Genomic DNA, 19,290 nt, shown 5'->3' on the forward strand with positions numbered 1-19,290 from the left:
AGCCAATCTTAACTATAACTATGCATATGACCAACAACAAATGCATAAATAAAGCACCACAAAGACCAGGCATAAGCATAATCTTTGGTTTATTAAGAATAAAAGTGGCTAACACAGGGAGATGAGACTCAGAGGGAGGATGCTGTCTCACTGCAGTGACTCTTTGAGCTGCATCCTCCTGTGGTTACTGTACTGAGAGGAAAGATAATAGAAGAAGAGAGAAGACAGGAAGTTAGATATGACTGTGCAACCATTTTTAAGTATCTAATTTAAATGCTGGAAATTAAGTATTAGTATTACCAATACATCATTTATGTTAAAGAAAGTGTGACAAGTTTCATTGTTATTATGAATTTCTGTAAAGAGGACTAGTACTCTAATACATTATTAAAGTGATAACATATAATGTCATGTACGTAGTATAATTTCTCATTTAGCCTTACATTTAGTTATAGTCAGACTATTAATGATTTCTTTCCACTGTTTTCCTTTTCCTGGAATGATTGTACAGCATACATCTCTGATTATTTAAAAAAAAATAAAAAAACAGGAAATGGGTATTAACGTTTGAATTTACTCTGAATTTTCCACACAGGGTCTAGATTACGCCTACAGTGTCAAATATACACTAAAATTTGATTAAATGTCCTTTAGCAAGTTTCATCTCAACTGCTTGCTTTCAGTAGCCAACAGCAAGCTTCTGGCAAAACTGGCTGGATATTTGACCCTTTTTTGGCAGAACTGGTAGAGTTTATTTAAATGGTTAGTATCCTGGCACCAATCCTGCTTTTAAATCAAAACATTTTCAATAAGGTTGAGGCCATTCCAGAAGTTTAATATGAAGCTACTGTCATGGTGGAGGTCTCTGAAGCATACATGATATGAACAGTGGTACAGGTTTCTGGACTTCATTAATTCAACGGAAGCACTGGGGAAAGGATGGCCAGAGGGGGAATTGAACAGGATGCTGGTTTCATGGAGAGGATTCAGCTAGGGAGAGAGGAGAGAGAAGTTAGTTCAGTCCTTCAAGGGAGATGCAGGGAGTTTTTTGGGTTTTTTTTACTTTTTATTTTGTACTTTTTTCCAATTTTATAGTACATGCAAACAAAAATATGAAAAAGGAACACAAAAGAAACAAACTAAAAGGAATAAAGGACACCTAATCTGTGGAAGAGAAGAAAAAAAAACAAAGAGGAGAGGTCCCTGCCTTATGGGGCTGAGTGAGTCTTATAGGCTATCCATTTTGTCCACTGTTTTCGGTGTTTGTCAGATTTCAGTCTCAAAGTGTAAGTCATTTTCTCCATTATATATATGTCCTCGATTACATCAGTCCATTCTTCCAATTTTAAAGGGTCACTTTTCAGCCAGTTTTTTGTCATTACCTTTTTGCTTGACAACAACATAATTTTAAACAAGTAATGGTCCTCCTTTGTTACATTTTCCCATATTCCAAAATACATTACTTGTGCCTCACATGGCACGTCATACCCCAGCACTTTCTTCATTGTTACTGCAATGCTTTCCCAGTAAGGTTTGATATTTTTACACTTCCAAAACACATGAGGATGATTGGCGTCCCAGTCTCCACATAATCTCCAGCATCGTTGGGGTGTTTTCAGCTGCTTGCTTTTGATATAAGGAGTAATAAAGAACCTAATCACATTTTTCCAGCCATATTCTCTCCATCGTCTAGAGCTGGTGGAATTATGCTGTGTGAAACATACGGATCGCCAGTTATCCTCTGACAACTCAAGATGTAATTCAGATTCCCACTTTTGTTTGATGTTTCATTCCTATTCAAATTTTGCAGGCCATTATATAATTTCGATAAAATTCTTGATGGAGGATTTTTATATGCACCTGTTATTATTTCTATTATATGGCTTCCTTCTCTCAAGAGCTTCTTCCTAATTTCTGTATTGTAAAAATGTCTTAATTGAAAATACCTAAATAAATCTGATTTATCCAGTCCAAATTGTCTCTGTAGATTCTCGAAGGATTTGAATGTTTTCCCGTCTATTAATGTGCACATTGCTGTAATTCCTTTATTGACCCATCTTAAAAATGTACTATCCCATTTTCGAGAATATGCAGGCCAAATCAGCAATTTACAGTCTTCTATAATTCTATATTTCTTCACTATAATCCACCAGAGTTTAATAGTGAATTCAGTAATGAGATTTGTGTTCGTAGACTGTATAGTTTCTTCTCCCAATCTTGCTTGTGGATGACATGATGAGCAATAATTTATCTCCATATGCTTCCATTTTGAGGTGTAATCCGGTGAACACCAGTAAACAATATATCTCAGCTGGGCTGCATAGAAATATTCCTTGAAATTTGGGAGGGCAAGTCCTCCTTTTTCTTTTCTTAATTGGAGTATTTTAAATCTTATTCTTGGCTTTGTCCCTTTCCAAATAAATCTACTAACTAATTTATCCCATCTACCGAATTGTGCATCTGGTATATGGACCGGCAATGAAGTGAATAGATACAGTAGTCGAGGAAGCACATTCACTTTTATTACCTCTATTCTTGAGCTAAGGTCCATGACAAGTGGAGCCCATTTAATCAAATCTTTTTGGATTGTATTACTAATCTTTACATAATTTGCCTCGTATAGTGTACTTATTTCGCTAGTTAGATAGACACCTAAATATTTGATCTTATTTGAGTCCCATTTTAATTTGTATTCGTTTTGAATTGAATCTTTGGGGAAATAATTCAGACAAAGTACTTGAGTCTTTACGATATTTAGTTTATACCCTGAATTTTTGCCAAAATATTTTAATGCTTTAATCAACCGAGGAAAGGTCATGTCAGGATCTTGTAGGTATATAATTATATCATCAGCAAAGAGACCTATTCGTTGTTCAATTTTAGAAAATAAAACCCCTTTTAAGTCTGCACTTTGCCGTATATACTGAGCCAAAGGCTCGATATACAGAGCAAAAAGGGCTGGACTCAGGCAGCGACCCTGCCTGGTTCCTCTGAAAAGCTCAAAGCTGTCTGTCAGGTCCCCGTTTATTTTAACTCTAGCCAATGGCCTGTGGTACAAGGATTGTATACACTCGATGAAGATACTGTTAAAGCCCATTCTTTTCAAAACAGCAAAAAGAAATATCCAAGAGACTCTATCAAAGGCCTTTTCAGCATCTAAGCTCACTAAGGCTGTTGGGATTTTCTCTTTATTAACTTCGTTAATTATATGCAATGTGCGTCGTATATTATCTTGTGTCTGTCGCCCCTTAATGAACCCTGTGTGGTCTTCATCCACCAGATCTGGGAGAAACAGCTCTAAGCATCTTGTGATTATGGATGTAAATAATTTATAATCCACATTTAAGATGCGATAAGGCGATAAGAGTCACAGTTTTCCTTGTTTTTACCTTCTTTTGGTTCACAGTTTTCCTTGTTTTTACCTTCTTCTTCAGGGAGTTTAACGGATGGTGTCATAGTGATTCTCCTACTTGTTGCTGGGAGGTTGTCCAAGTTGGTACCCAGAGACAGAGCATAGTGAGTGGACTAATTCCAAGGGACAGGTAGTGTACTGGCTCTTGAGCCCGACAAGGATAATGCTTGGTAGAAGCAGGCTATCTGGCAGATTCTGGAAGCACCGACTGGTCCTTTAGTACTGGGAATTAATTCAGATCTGATGAGGAACCGGTATATCTGGCAGCATAATGATCATTGAGCTCTGCCCCAGAGGGAGGAGAAGGAGCTCAACCGACCCTGGCCCTCGACACAGAAGAGGAACAGACTTCAAGGACATCATAACCAGAAAACTATAACAGTAGCTTTATCCATTCTGAAACCAGTTCAGATGTCTGTTTGGGATCATTGTCCTGTTGGACAATTGGACAAGATCCAATATCCAAGTTTCAATGGTCTAGCTCAGGGGTGGGCAATCTCAGTCCACGAGGGCCGGTGTCCCTGCAGGTTTTAGATGTGTCCTCGAACCAACACAGCTGATTTAAATGGATAAATTAGCTCCTCAACATGTCCTGAAGTTCTCCAGAGGCCTGGTAACGAACTAACCATGTGATTCAGGTGTGTTTCCCCAAGGTGAGATCTAAAACCTGCAGGGACACCGGCCCTCGTGGACTGAGATTGCCCACCCTATTGGTTTGAGGTGAATTTGAAAAATTTGGGGCTAGTTTGCTTTTTTCATTATTTCATTCACTTTGCACAATATACCAGAACAACCGGCAACAACCTGTATGTATAATTCTTTAAACTTTGTGGATAAAAAAAATCCCTAAAATAAATTAAAACGTGTGCATCCATTTCTGATTTTTAACATTATTAAAGATGTATGGTGTACAATCATTGCCTGTGGTCAGAGTATATACATTTAAACTTACCTTGTGTTTCCAGTCTCATTTGGGCCCTTCACCTTCACTCTTGTCCCTCCTCTGCTATCAGCTGAGCTACAAGATAACAGATGTTAATGGTCAACAGGACCATTGAGCCTAAAAACACTATTTATACTATGGACTTCTCAGATATGCTCTCCGACTCTTAATTTATAGCCATATATCACAAAAATAGCTATTTGCCTGATTGTAGTGCAATTATCATCTTATCATATTAGGACTCATTGGATATATTTGTTTAAAGAGATCAGACAACCACCGGCCATAATATTATATTAAGCTAATATTTCGTTCAATCAGCTGAACAAAAATTCACACTTTGATGTTTTTTTTTTCATTTCATAATCGTGAATGAAAAAAGAAAACATCATGCTAAAATAATTTACAATTAATTATTTGTTTCTGTTTGCTAGTCTAATCTTCCATCAATTAACAGTCCAAAATCGACTAATTCATTAATGCATAATCCGCAGATTAACTTTTAATACACAGTGCAGTTTGATTTATGTGTGCTCATGCATACATTCTCATTTCTTTGTTTTAAAAATACATTTTAAACATATGTGCTGCTATATGGATATGAGATGGCTACCGTATGTTGCCGTATTTAATTTACTTACCAATTCTGCAATTGAATAAAAAAAAATGATTCAAAAAATGATACATGATGCTTTATCATTCTGCAATATTCTTTTTTTCTTCCACGCAATAGTTTTGACATGTCACGATAGACAGGAGTAATTTAATCCTGGCTGTTACACTCATATAAATACAGCATGTTTCTCATAAATTCTTTATTGGATGATTCTAATGTTTAATTGCGTGGATAGAATCTGCTTCCAGTTATTTCTACAGTGTGATTCGGGTCTTATGTATAAATGATACATTTTAACTTCGTAAGAAATTATTTATTTTATGTATCATAACCCTGAAATGTAATAACCACTTAATTAGACCTATGGGAAAAAACTGATCAGACTGTTTTTAACTGGTGATCACATCAAAGATCTCTTCAAAGATTCTCTGAACCAGAAAAGACCTTTTGGAGCCCCTGCATGTTGAAGATTTTGACTCTACCTTCCACTCTTACTATATGTGGAGTGTTTTGTTTGTTGGAGTGTGGATACATTGTTCTGATTCAAGTAAACTCAACCGCCACATGGCTTTATGTGGGTGTGAGACTTAGAGCGTCCTATTGCAACGATGATATTGCCTGAAAATTGCAGTTGACCCCAAGAAATTGATGTCTGTGTGGCTCATTATAGAAAAATTGGTGTTTTCTCTTGCAGTAAACAATCTGTACCGTTATCTACACCAGATATAAGGATGTGATCGTTTTTGCTATAGAGACAGATTACCAGGTGCTGCTCAAATAAGAATCAAAAGTCTATATCTGTGACACTCTAAGAAGGGAGAGGGACCTCTGATAAACAATACTAAACCTGTGATTACTGTTATTTTCTGGATGGAACCCTCCGTTAGACAAGTTTTTATGCCTGAAGCAGATTGTCAGAACTTTTGCAGAGAAACTTATTTAAAGCTCTCTATCCCAGATTACACTGTGAAGGATGTTCATAAATTCATTGTGCATTACAGTGAGTAAAGGCGTACATTGCTATAATAAAAGAACTGTTTTTCCCGCAAGATTCTTTTAAGCTCAAGCTTGTGAAAAGTGTAACCTTTTCACAAGCTTTTTAATCAAACTTTAACAGTGAGGTCCTTCATTCTAAGAGTGAGATGTCATTTCCTTTTACTCAGATTGTCTCTGTTTCATGTATATTATTATTTCTGAAAATAACATTTTCTGTCATTTTAACAGAAAATCACATGTAGGCAGTGTTGGGAAGGTTACTTTTAAAATGTATTCCACTACAGATTACAGAATACATGCCCCAAAATGTATTCTGTAATGTATTCCGTTACGTTACTCAATGAGAGTACTTTGGATTACTTAATATATTATCATGCTGTTTACAATTACATGAATGTGATTTATTACTATTACTGAAGGTCCGCGGCTCCGAACCGTAGTAAAGGGACCTCTGGCTAATACGTCGGGTTCCGTGTCGGGCTCGTAGCCGAAAAATAGCTTTACTTTGTTGTCTGGGTCAAGTTTGCTAGCGAGAGACAGAGAGAGGCTCTCTCCTTGGAGAGGCTGCTCCAACGCAACTTATTGTTTCGGAGGAAAACACGAACGCGGTGTACAGTCGAGCCTTAATAGCTTACTTACAACTGGGCTGGTCAGGCACTCTTCTTGGCTGCAGTGGTTATTATTATATTTACATGCTTCCAGCTCCCGTTTCTGCTCAATGACAGCTCGTAGTTTTCCACTCTCCTTTTTCTCCCTCCTCGCTCACAGACACATAACGGGTATAACTTTTCAGACTGGAATCTCACTGAACCTGAAAAGAGAGTATTAGCCAAAGGACTCAATTTTGCCATTTCTCCGCAACAGTTGCCCATAGTGAACCTTATCACAGCCACAGAAACCGACATACGGATTAATAAATTATCACAGACAGAAGCAGAGCAAATCAGGATGAAAGTCTCAGCCACCCTCTCCAGTGCCAAAGTCCCTCCGTCCAACCTCACAATACAAGAAAAGAAGGCTGTCGCTTCCCTGAGCAAAGACCACAACATCACTGTTTTACCAACTGATAAGGGAAGATGCACCGTGGTCCTAAACACTACAGATTACCACACAAAGATCACTACTCTTCTCAATGACAACAATACCTACGAAGCCTTAAAGCGAGACCCCACAAGCAGCTAAAAAGAAAGTTATAACTTGCCTTCAGGACCTTGAAAAGGACAAAATCATTGACCGCCTTACATATCACCGCCTTTATCCAGGGGGTGCCATACCCTGCTTTTACGGACTTCCTAAAATCCACAAGGAAGATGTCCCACTCAGACCCATAGTCAGTAGCATAAACCATGCTACCATCCTTGCACCTCTCGTGGGGAACACCCCACACCACATCAAAAACTCCACCAACTTCACCGAAAAGGTCCAGAAACTTACCCTGGACCCAGATGAAACCATGGTGTCCTTTGATGTAGTCTCTCTCTTCACTTGCATACCCACCACGGAGGCAGTGGAGACTGTCAGGAAACGACTACAAGAAGACAGCTCCTTGGAAGACAGGACCAACTTCACACCCGATCAGATCTGCACACTGCACCTCTGCCTTACCACAACATACTTCAGATACAACGAAGGCTTCTACAGACAAAAACATGGCTGTGCCATGGGCTCCCCCGTGTCACCTATTGTAGGCAACCTTTACATGGAGGAAGTGGAAAGGAAGGCTTGTTTCATGTGTGACAACTGCAAGTGCAGAGTGAGCACAGACTGAGGGACCCACTGCTGCACATCATCTGTGAGGCTTTGCGCCCCTGATGATTCATCAGGACAAACTCAGCAGTGTGTGAGGAAGAGGAGGAGGAAGAATCAGCAGCAGCTGACAGATGGAGAGAATAGACAGACTGTTCCCTGTTTGTGAAGGACTGCTAGGAAAGTGTAAAAATAACTAATTATCTGTCCTGAATCAGTCTTATTAGGTAATGTTCAAATAATTTGATCATTCCAGTGTTTTCAGTGTGGGAGAAAGTACTCAGGGCCTTCAAGTTACACACTATGAAAGGCAGCAACAAGTTTAATATTCAGAAACCTAAAGTATGTATCAGCAGCAGAATGGAGCTAAAAATAAATGTTTGTTTCAGTTCTATGAAGCTTTGAGTATTTTGGATCAGTAGCACTGCTGTGTTTGTTGTGTCATATTGCTGTAATTGTTTATATGCTTTATATATTCTGAGGTAAGTTGATCTATTGTGTTATCTCATATTCTATAAGGATGTTATGTGTTTGTATACTACCCAGTTGGACCCATTTAGCAGAAGTCAGCCTGTTTAAGGCTCTGATATCTATTCTGTATGACTTAAAGCAGTGGTCTGATTTTCTCACCCAATAAAGGAATATTTGATATATCAGTCTACTCGTCATTTTATCAGACACAGTTATCACAGCTCGTGCATTTTCTTTTTATACATATATGTAAGCATTGAGCCAAATTTAGTAATGCCAACATATTAAACGAACAATATTTGACTCTTATATATGATACATCTACATATACACTGTCAAAGATACTTGTCTTTGAGTGAAGATTTAAGGTGATAGGAAATATAAATGACTGCAACTTGAATCTTTACTGAAGCTCAGTATTAGACACAGAGTTTACTCACATGTGCTGTACCAGTGTACCTGCACATGTGATGTGACAATAGAAGTGATTTGATTTGAGAGTTCAAACTCACTGCTGTAATAAACTAATAATGATTAATATAATAACTATAATATTGGCCATCTCATATTTACACTGACTTTAGTCTCATGAACAACATTAACTAATTGTTATTTACTAGCTAATCTTATATGACTGTTCAGTACAGATATGAAGCCCAACAATCATGTTTTACAGCCCTGTGGTCTCAGCCTCGGATACTTATAAAATCACACAAAGCTCATGTAGAAACGAACAAACGAACAAAATATGTTCTCCTTCATTTCTGTCAACCACACGTTTCCAGCTATCATGGTTGCTAGGCAACCTGGGCAGCGCGACGGAGGCTAGACCGTCCCATTTCACAAGCCTCGCACTTCCGGCCTTAGCGGTCTTTGAGTATGCGGCCCTCGAGGACCGTTGAGGCTGCGTACTTTAAGGCTGCAAACCCGGACGGTGTAGCCTCCGTTGCGCTGCCCAGGTTGCCTAGCAACCATGATACTAACAGCTGGAAACGTTTCATACAGCTTTGTTTGACAGAAATGAAGGAGAAAATCTTTTGTTCATTTGTTTGTTTGTTTCTACATGAGCTTTGATCATTCTCTGTAAGATTAAGGTCACCTATTGAACGGCGTATATTTTAAAGTAAAGGCTTTAAAACCAAGTTAGTACAAACGTCACTTATGTCACATAACTTTGCCGACATGTGGCCAACAGTAATGTTTTAATGTTCTTCGTTATCATACATTTGCACATAAATAAGTGACATGATATTCAGTACTTACTTAAAGTTTACACTTCGGGCGCCCCTCATCTGCCGTTTTTTTTCGGCAAAATTATCCACACCCACCGCCGCGCTATGCATTCTGGGATATGTTGGGCCACGAAGTCTACACCGGCACGTCCTTAAAATTCAGGGAAATTAAGGACGCATTTGAGGGCCGCATTTCGAGCAGCCTTCGAATTGGGACAGCCTTCGTCGCGTCGCGGTGACGTAATCGGCCTTAAAATGCGGCCTTTAAGGCTGCAGACCCTGAATTGGGAAACAAAACCCAAACAGTCCTGACCTGGGACAATATGAAACAGGAAAATACCGCCGTGTAATCCATTTATTTCAACAAAGTAACTGTATTCTAAATACCACCTTTTTAAATGGTAACTGTAACGGAATACAGTTACTCATATTTTGTATTTAAATACGTAGCGGCGGTACATTTATTCCGTTACTCCCCAACACTGCATGTAGGCCATTGATTTTCCCTAATAAAACCACTTTTACATCACATACAGCTTCAAAAAGAACATATTATTTGTTATAGAAACATGTGCAGGCTTGAGGTTTGAGGCAGGAGACTAATAGTTAAAGTGGTTGACTTTAACTCCTATTAAATCCCTGGGGAGTCGTTTTTGTCACCGCACAGGATGTTCATATGAAAACATTTTTTTTATTAAAGAGTGAAATTTTAAAAAGTAGGATGGTGAAAAATAATAATTTTCTAAAGAAAGAATAAAAAGAGTTCATATTTTGAACTTCTAGCAGTATAAAGATGAAATTATAAAATGAGAAAGTTACTTTGAAGCAATATTTACATGTAATGGTTGGGAGCTGTTGGAGCCTCGTGGAAGGTCACTAGCACAATTTTCTGTATTATATGAGTTAGTTCACATTTATAGATGTGCCAGTTCTCAGACTGTCAGCCTTAGGAAAAATAAAAGCATGTTCTTCTTTTCAGAATTTAACTGGTGCATGCCTGAACTCTATTTCTCTATTATATACAGTCTGTGGCTTGGACTCTGGAATGATAATTTCTCCTCGAACAACCACCTACAAATATTTCATGCATGTCACATATTTTACTGAAAGGATTCTTCAAGGAAGGGATTAGCAGCTGCATGCACAGCCGAGAGAAGCTTTTTGAGCTGCATCAATGGTCATAAATGTGATCAGCTGTGTCTTGCACTCTGCATTTTGACATATTATTTGCTGGCTTTGCAAATCATTTGGCATATCAAATTCTCCTTTAAATGAGATCTTTAACTTACTTCGCCCCCTCTCATCTCCTCCAGCTTGTGTCTTTTTGAAGCTTCTGAAAACATGCCACCTCATCTCTTGTTTTTGTTTTATGTTTTTTTTTTTTTATTAAAACTCCTGGCTCCTTTAAGAAGTTGTGAGTTCATGTCTGAGGTTCCTAATGTGTCCTCACTCCACTCCCTGGGCAGATGTATAGTCTCGATTTGTTTTTATGTTATAGTTTATGTTTTCTCTTACTGGTTGGCAGATTTCGGAAAACTAGCTATCAGACATTTCTGAGGGATTATGAGCTGTGGAAGGAACAATTTCCATAAATGTGCACATTTCATAGTTGGAATGATCATTTCAAACTCACATATTACATATTATTTATTTATTTTATTTTTCAATGAAGGAGGGAAAATCAGGGTGGCTCCAGTGGCTGATCAGATGGATGCTGTTCAGCTAGTTTTTACAGTATTACAGTTTCTTTGTAAGTATTTTCCAGATTTGGAATGGCTTTCCATTATATATGAATAATATCTCCCTGCTGAAATCAAAAGTGTCATTTGGCTTAGCCTCTTAATGTGTGTCTGTCTGTTCCCAGCTTGTGTTTCTCATTCTTGACTTAATGTATTCATCTTTGCTTTGTGCTTTCTTGTGTGCCTTCCCGTCTGGTTTATAGAGTCCTGTCTATCCTGCATTTGTAGCTTTTATTGGCTTTCTTGTGGGAAAACAACATATTCAGGAACAACAGACTGATTTTCTAAGACGGTGAAAAATATTTGTGTGAATGACGCCTGCAACAAGAATAAAAATCTACAGCCTCGTCAATCGTGTCCCATTTATACTGGTCCCAGGAAACTGCGATGTTTCAGACCAGAAAGCAAAACTGTCCTGAACAAATGAAAAATCATGAAACATCCACACGGATGACAAAGTGAAGAAGAAAATCAATACAAAACATCCTTGTAATGGTTAGAAAAGTAGCTGCCAGATTTGTACAATGCTGTGCTGATACAGAAACTGCAATACATATATATATATATATATATATATATATATATATATATATATATTAAAAAAAACACCCAGCACGCCCCTGTGGGTGGTTTATCCTTCAAGCTCAGGTCCTCTACCAGAGGCCTGGGAGCTTGAGGGTCCTGCGCAGTATCTTAGCTGTTCCCAGGACTGCACTCTTCTGGACAGAGATCTCCGATGTTATTCCCGGGATCTGCTGGAGCCACTCGCCTAGCTTGGGAGTCACCGCACCTAGTGCTCCGATTACCACGGGGACCACCGTTACCTTCACCCTCCACATCCTCTCGAGCTCTTCTCTGAGCTCTTGGTATTTCTCCAGCTTCTCGTGTTCCTTCTTCCTGATATTGCTGTCATTCGGAACCGCTACATTGATCACTACGGCCGTCTTTTATATACATATATATATATATATATAAGCTTAGATAAAGGGAATTACAGGTGACAGTAGTTGGGGCTTTCCAACTGTACTCTTTAATACAGTTTTTCTCATATTACACTGTTATTCAAATATATTGTCCTGTTTTTTAATATTAACCACTGCCATCATGCCACTAAAACTCTCCTGTAAATACTGAACTGATGGCTATGCCATAGTCTAATTCTCTGCATTTATTACGTCTAGCAAACTGTTTAGATGCTTTATTCAACCATATATTCAAACTGGGCCTTTCACAAAGATGAGATGACCTACTTTGTGGCACTGCACAGCATTTTTATTCCTCAGTCTCATTAATAAAGATGATGTCCCACATTTTAATGGCCATTAGTTTACAAAAGCCCACAGTGAGAGAGATGCACTTTTTAAGGTCTTGCTTTATCCCATTAAACATATGAAAACAGAAAAAAATCACATGGTCCTTTGCAGGTGTTAGAATTAGGTAAATGCAGCCTCAAATCAACAAAATACATGAAATTGTTGGTGTTGGTCAATTAAAGAAGAGCTAATGTGATCATTAACCAAAAATTTGAAGCCATCATTCAACAGTGAGGAAGATTATTCACACGTATCGATCAATTGTCAAGCAAGTGGAGGGCTGATGATTTGGGCTTGTTTTGCAGCAGCAGAACCTGAACACCTTGCCGTCTGGGAGTAAGCCTTGAATTGCCAAAATATTCTAGTCATTTTGATCATGAATGGATAAGAGAAAATTCTTTTTTTTTTTCAAATTCCTTTTTAACACATTACATTTTTGCTATAGTTACTTTTTTATTTACCACAAAGTAAAATATGGTGTCCTGTAATGTGACTCCTTGCACTACATTTAGTTTGCTGAGATCTGGTCACCCTACTTTTGATGGTTGTAGCAGATCAACAGGATTCTGTTCACTGTTTTTCACTGCTCTTAAATAGTTGATTATCTACTGTACCAATAAATATAATTTTAAGCCAGTTAATGCAAAGATGTTGAATTTTCACTGTTTCCAAAAATGCTGAAGAATAACATAAACCTCTTGTTTGTTTTTATGACCTCTGTGTGTCTTTTTTTACAGAGAGCTTGGGGAGCTGCATGCTCCTGATTAAGTGGAAGTGTTACATTATGAATGGGGAGGTAGATAACTTACAATGTATTACTGAACACGGTGCAAACCTGAGATGTTCTCACATATCCACATAACAAAGCACACATGTGTGATAGCTCTCTGAGCAAAGGGAAAAGGCATTCTATCTTACTTTGTGCTCTGAAACTTTTGAGTGACTCTGTTCTCCAACGATGCCCGTATGTCTGTTTTCTGTTAAAAAAAAAATAATGAAGATTAACGTAATATTTTTTGAACGTGTATATGATTCAATTTATAAATTGATCACAATGAAGACTGTGTGGAAAAATAGTCATTAATTGTTAAAAATATGCGACTTAACAAAAATATAACAATAAATATTTATGATGTCACAAGGCTGATAAATCATCTGTCCATCAGAGTTTCTCAAAGTTAAGCTCAATGTGACTTTGTGGCACATTAACAGAAGATGCTGCCTCTGCTTATTCATTTGCATAAGCCGCACACGATAGGTTTTAGTTGCACCTTAATTTGCATATTGCTGAGCAGCGTCCCACTGTTTAACAGCTGGTTATATTGCCATCCCCAGCCCACCTCCCCCACATAGCTCTGCCTGGGCATGGGTGGGAGGGCATCTGGTGGAGCTCGGCACAGGTAACTGAGGTCACCTGTGGCCTCAGGTGATGTGGCACCCACACCGATGTACCGGGTAAAGTAATTGGATCTTGGCCTATAGTCTCCGATTCCATCTGGACCTGGTGAGTGGATAAAGCAGGTAAAAAAAATAAAAAATACAAACAAACTCAAAGCTTTTATTCACAGCTTTAATAAACTTAAGTACCATAAAAATGTAGTCTATATTCAACTTAAGGCGATTTAATAAATATTATTATATTATACACAAACACAGACAGGCACAAATAGTCCGTTTGGTTCAGGTTACAGTGCCATCATGTGTCCAGTTGCAGCTATATTTGCTTGGACATGCACCATTTCCTTGAATATTTAATAATTGATCAACCATGGTGTGCAGTTTAAAGCACAATTACAGGAAACTGGGTTACAGTTATCTGGCAGCAAATACTTTCTTATTAATTCCAACACACTCACACTCATAAAGTATTATAGATATGGCAGTAGAGACATTGCTTCAGCTCTAATTTTAACTTCATAATTTGATCCCCCAGAACTTTAGTGAGTTAAAGAAACTAATAAAAGCATCTTCTCTGCAGACATCGGCCTACCTGTAAAAATCATCCTCTGTCCATACTGTGGCTGTCCTGCAGTTGTTTCACTGCTTTGCATCATTTCTCTTCCTGTTATGTTTGGACTAGTTGCAGACTAGATACACCTAGATAATGACCACCCATGGGTGATAACATGAGCCCAGCAGTCTGCTCTGTCCTCAGGGCCATGGCTGGTTGTCATGGAATCATTACTTGTATCCTAGTTACAGCCTAAAAGCAGATTATACTTTAAGTGTTGAACTATGCCCATTCACCCCTTTATTTATATGAAGTATTTATGTATTTATTTATGTCAAGTCCTGTAAAATTAAGTAAAATATATCCTGTAACTGGTTATAAGTAAATTAATTGTTATTTATTAAGTACATTAAAAATCAGCTTTCCATTTGGTGCATAATAAAAACAAAACCTTGTTGATGAAGCAGTGAAATACAAAATGAAAAGAGAATAGTTATCAAGCACATAGCAACCATGCAAACAGCAGAGATAAACAAACTGCAAATAACAGAGTGAAAAAACAATTACACAATGAAATGAAATGAATGAATGAATGAATAAATAAATAAATGTATTCATTTATTCGGAAACTCCATGAAACTACCAACCATGAATGCAAAAATAACAGGGTATTAAGAGTGGACTTGAAAAAGTCTTTACAGTTTGATTTAATATAAAAAGAAAAACTGTTTCAGAATCTTTGTAAAGCAAATGAAAAAGTCCACTCCATGTGAGCGGGGAACTGAAAAAGAGCAGATAATAATCTAAGTTACACCAAGGCAGAAAAGTTTTGTAAAGCTTAAATGTTAATGGCTTACTAATCTAACCACCTCAAGCCAGAATCTTGAAAAAGCTTGACCCCAATGTACAAGGAGTTACAGTAATCCAATTGTAAAGCATAAAAACCACTTTCCTCAGACTATTAACAGAGCGAAGGAACTCTTAAGGAAACTTTTCACAATTCATTGATCAAGGCAGCTAAACATCCTTGTTGGTGAACAAAGACAGTCTGCTGTAAATGAGAGGTAAAACTATGTTTCATCAGCATAACACTGATGACATATTATATTTTTCAAAGATGGATACAAAGGGGAGGAAATGGAAAATATAAAAGTGGCCCCAACACAGACCCCTTGGGGGGTCTGTGTTGGGGCCACGTCGCTAGCAGAGCAGAATGCTGGGGGATAACACATTTAATAGGGTAAGATGTCCCATCTGACACTGGAGTACAACCATAACCTGTAGATCAGCTTTGGCCTGAAATTGACAAAAAAAAAAAAGTTTTGTCTTCTGCATTTTGGTCTAAACAAGACTTTAATTTTGAAGGATGTTGGAGTGAATAACCTAGGTAGCAACTCAGACTGTCTTCAGGGTATGTGCTAGGTTTCTTCAATAAGGGTGGCACAGCTGCTTGTTTAAAACAGGAAGGAAACACTGCATTGATTAAATAGCAATGAATTATACGCCAAGGTTCATATTTTCGTATTTTCTCACAGCTGTAATCCCTCATTGAGTCACTTGATGGAGCCAAAGCATAATTTTTGCCACATTACGCCCTCCGTTCCCTTTTTTGTTAAATGGACTCGCCCATGATTAGCCGCCTCCTTGTGACAATAATCTCTGTCAAGTGAAATACAACAACAGCCAGACAGGAAATGCCACGGTGCTCCCTTCAAAACAGAACAGCATGATTTCTTAACCAAAGCGGACTTATAGGGAAAATAATCACCTTGAATCAAAAACCTGCACGTTTACAGAAGAAACTAAAACATTTCTCTATAACAGCTTACTATATATTATATAGGTGGACTCGACTGATTGTCTTTCTTTAAAAACGGTCATAAACAAAGGTAATTTTTGCATTGAAGCCTTGCATAAAAGAGGGGAAAATGACGCAAAACACACCCAAATGCATATTTATTTATGTATATTTTGCCTAAAATTTCCACAGCCTTCATTGTCTTTTTATTAGCATCATTTAGGGGTATTATTTTGAAAGGTTATAAGTAACATCCACTGGTAACTCCGCTGGTCTTTATGCTCTCAGTATGTCAGTCACCATGGTGGCATACAACAGAGCAGAGCGGCGGCGGCTCTATCTTCACTTTTAGCTCCATCAAAATGCAAACATAGTAGATTTTCTCAGTGAGAGGACGGGAGTCTTCCTCTGATAATGGGCGTGAGCTGGTTGCTGACGGGTTAGCCGCTTGCTATTTTCTCACTTTTTTGTTTGCTGGATCCTTACATGGAATTTCTCCCCCGTCGCTAGCAGAGCAGAATGCTGAAGAGACAAGGAATGGCTTTAATGAACGCTGGCTTGAATAAAGGGACAACACTTTCTACGCTAAGAAAATAACTCTTAAGAGGGGGAGTTTGACCGGCGCTTTTAAAGGAAGTTTCCTCCCAGGTGGGGACCGGTGTTGGCAGCCGGATTCGGCACGGGCAGCAGAAAGACAGACACCCTGAGGAGACTGCTCGGCTGTCTGGCTCCAGTCGTGGCCTGGCTCAGGGCACTCCCAGCTTACCCGCTAGCATCTGAGCACAGGCGACGAGAATAAAGCAAGACAATAGGGGGACTTGTTTTGTATATATCCTGCCCCTGGATAGAGGTAATTTTCAGGATAAGGAATTCCACATCCTCCAGACGGCTTCTTCCAAAACAATGGCGTCTTACGTGGATAACAGCTTTCGGCAGGCTGTGATGAAGAATCCGGCTGAACGGACGCAACAGGTCAGAAGAAATTATTCATTGCATGTTGTTGCTAATTGGATTTTCATGGAAATTAGTGGCCGCCGTTTTTTGTCACTTTGTTGCTACATTTTAGCATTGCAACATTTTAAAGTGTAACAGTTAAACAGTGTTTCTGAGTGCAACTGTTGCCATTCAGCTCGTCTCAGCGGCTACATCCCGCTAAGCCCTCTATCAGCAGAGATAATCAAGGCTACTTAATGTAACAGGAGCTGCGGCCATTGGTGGAACTCTAACCCGCCTGTGGCGTGTAGCATCGCTCTGTGTATTGTGGTTTTACATCTCCGCACGTCGCAAACATCGTCTCTTGCAAAACTGATTTTTTTTTTTGCATGCAACAAAATCCAAATAATAAGGGTGGCAGAGATATATGTAAGGGTTTTAAAAGAGAATAACACAAAGGAGACAAAGAAAAGGGCAAGGGAGCCCAGAGGAAATCAGTTTGATCAGAAATGAATAGGACGTAGAAAATCTGTGATTGGGCTGAAAGTCAGGCTCGTGGACAGCACACAGCCCTGATGCAGATGGTGCACATGAAAAGTTAAAACAATGTTACAGTAGGGGAAGGAAGTATTCAGACTAAGAACATGTGTAAAATGCATAATCCTGTACCGTAATATTACAAAGGTTTAGCCTTAAAATAGTAAATAAAACATGTTTGTGCTGAATCATATACACTTTTTAAATTGATGCATTAATGCGTAAATCACACTAACATTGCAGGTGGAGATGCAGCATTAGTGACTAGCATTACTGCTTGGAAGCTCTATAATAATAATTAAAAAAACACCAACATGGTATAGTAATAGATTTATTTTTAAAAAGAAACGAAAGATGCATCCAAAATAACTTACAAATACTTAAGTGAGATGGAAGTACATTGAGGGCCAGTGCCGCCCCATGCCTACTCTCCAGGCACATCCCTGTGTGAAAGTCAAGGACAAGAGGCTAATCCACAGATAGCGCGTGGACTATACTGGGCTGTAAATTTGGACATTACCCCGGTTTATGGTAGATGTTGACAGACTAATGCTTCTGATGACTATCCTACAGGTTACATTTGATACCGCTTCACCGACTAGTAGTAGTGGTCCATTAATGTTTTGTCATACAGTTTCTGTGGTGGGAATGGACAGACATTGGCGCTTTTCTTGTCCTGCAGTTAAAATCGGGAGGAAAAAATCTCCCAAACAGTTCCCTGCTACTTGTGTCTAAAGCTCAGTACTGTTATTTCTTTGTCCTACCTCTGAGAAGTTTGTAGTGCAATCCATATCCTGCCTGAACATGCAAATTCTGTGGGCTGTGGCTGTGACCCTTTAAGCTGCACATGCTTGTACACACCCAGGCTGGTAAGGTATCAGATATAGGACGTTATGCTTTGCATTTTTGCAGAGATCAAATATAAATCCAGTTTGGCTGTGAAGCTGAAATCATTTCATTTGAGCCGTCTCCACGGCTCCGGTGCCAAAAGCTTTACACATAATGGACAATCAATAGTCCATCACTTGAACCAGAGAGCTACAGTTAGTGGCACAGCCTCTGCCCATGTCTGTCTGACATTAAGGAAACAATTATGGTGTCATTGGTGTCACATTAACTGCCCTAGGCTCATGGTCTTTACAGCTTTATGCAAGTTGTAATTTGTATGGGTGACAGATGCCAACACGGTGATGGAAACTGGATAAAGAATTTGGCTTGTCTCACCAGCAGCTGTGCTCATCTAAGATTGGTTCGTTACCATTTAATGATAAGCATTTATTATTGATCAGTATATTTTGAATTAACTGTCTTGTCTTTAAAGAAACTCTTCACATTTTTGAGAAGCTTTAATTTAAAAATTTGTGTCAATCTATTTTTTTCTTCTGAAAAATTTCTCAGGAAACGAAAACAAAAACATTTTTCCTATATCTGGCATCCTCTCAAGATCTATGTCTAACCGCCTCAACTTGCAACCCCACCTGTAAGAATTTACATCAGCGTAGCTTTATGGCCATCTCAAAGGGCTGTTTATGAGGCAGTCCTAACTTGCCAAGAGTATGTGAGAAGATATTAAGCACTTGGAATTTCTTGGCTTGAAAAGTGT

General features: G+C 38.6%; 2 protein-coding genes across 7 annotated transcripts in view; one reads left to right on the plus strand and one right to left on the minus strand.

Moving 5' to 3' along the window:
- Positions 1-13,382: 13,382 nt before the first annotated feature.
- spmip2 (sperm microtubule inner protein 2) lies at positions 13,383-14,522 on the minus strand. The gene is made up of 3 exons (XM_035911159.2): positions 14,459-14,522; positions 13,740-13,969; positions 13,383-13,445 (listed from the first exon to the last, which is right to left on the minus strand). Exons 1-3 carry the CDS (start codon positions 14,520-14,522, stop codon positions 13,383-13,385), a joined length of 357 nt encoding a protein of 118 aa, XP_035767052.2.
- A 1,992-nt stretch (positions 14,523-16,514) lies between these two features.
- The window catches only part of rapgef2b (Rap guanine nucleotide exchange factor 2b), a 108,308-nt gene continuing 105,532 nt past the window's right edge, over positions 16,515-19,290 (plus strand). For all 6 annotated transcript variants that reach the window (XM_087846481.1, XM_087846504.1, XM_087846513.1 and 3 more), the window contains exon 1: positions 16,515-17,189. In XM_087846481.1, the coding sequence (XP_087702607.1) occupies positions 17,121-17,189 (69 nt within the window). In that variant the 5' untranslated portion in view covers positions 16,515-17,120. The remainder of the gene's footprint in view (positions 17,190-19,290) is intronic.

The sequence above is a fragment of the Neolamprologus brichardi genome, chromosome 2 (assembly GCF_056152115.1).
Source record: "Neolamprologus brichardi isolate AB-2024 chromosome 2, ASM5615211v1, whole genome shotgun sequence".
Classification (NCBI taxonomy): Eukaryota; Metazoa; Chordata; class Actinopteri; order Cichliformes; family Cichlidae; genus Neolamprologus; species Neolamprologus brichardi.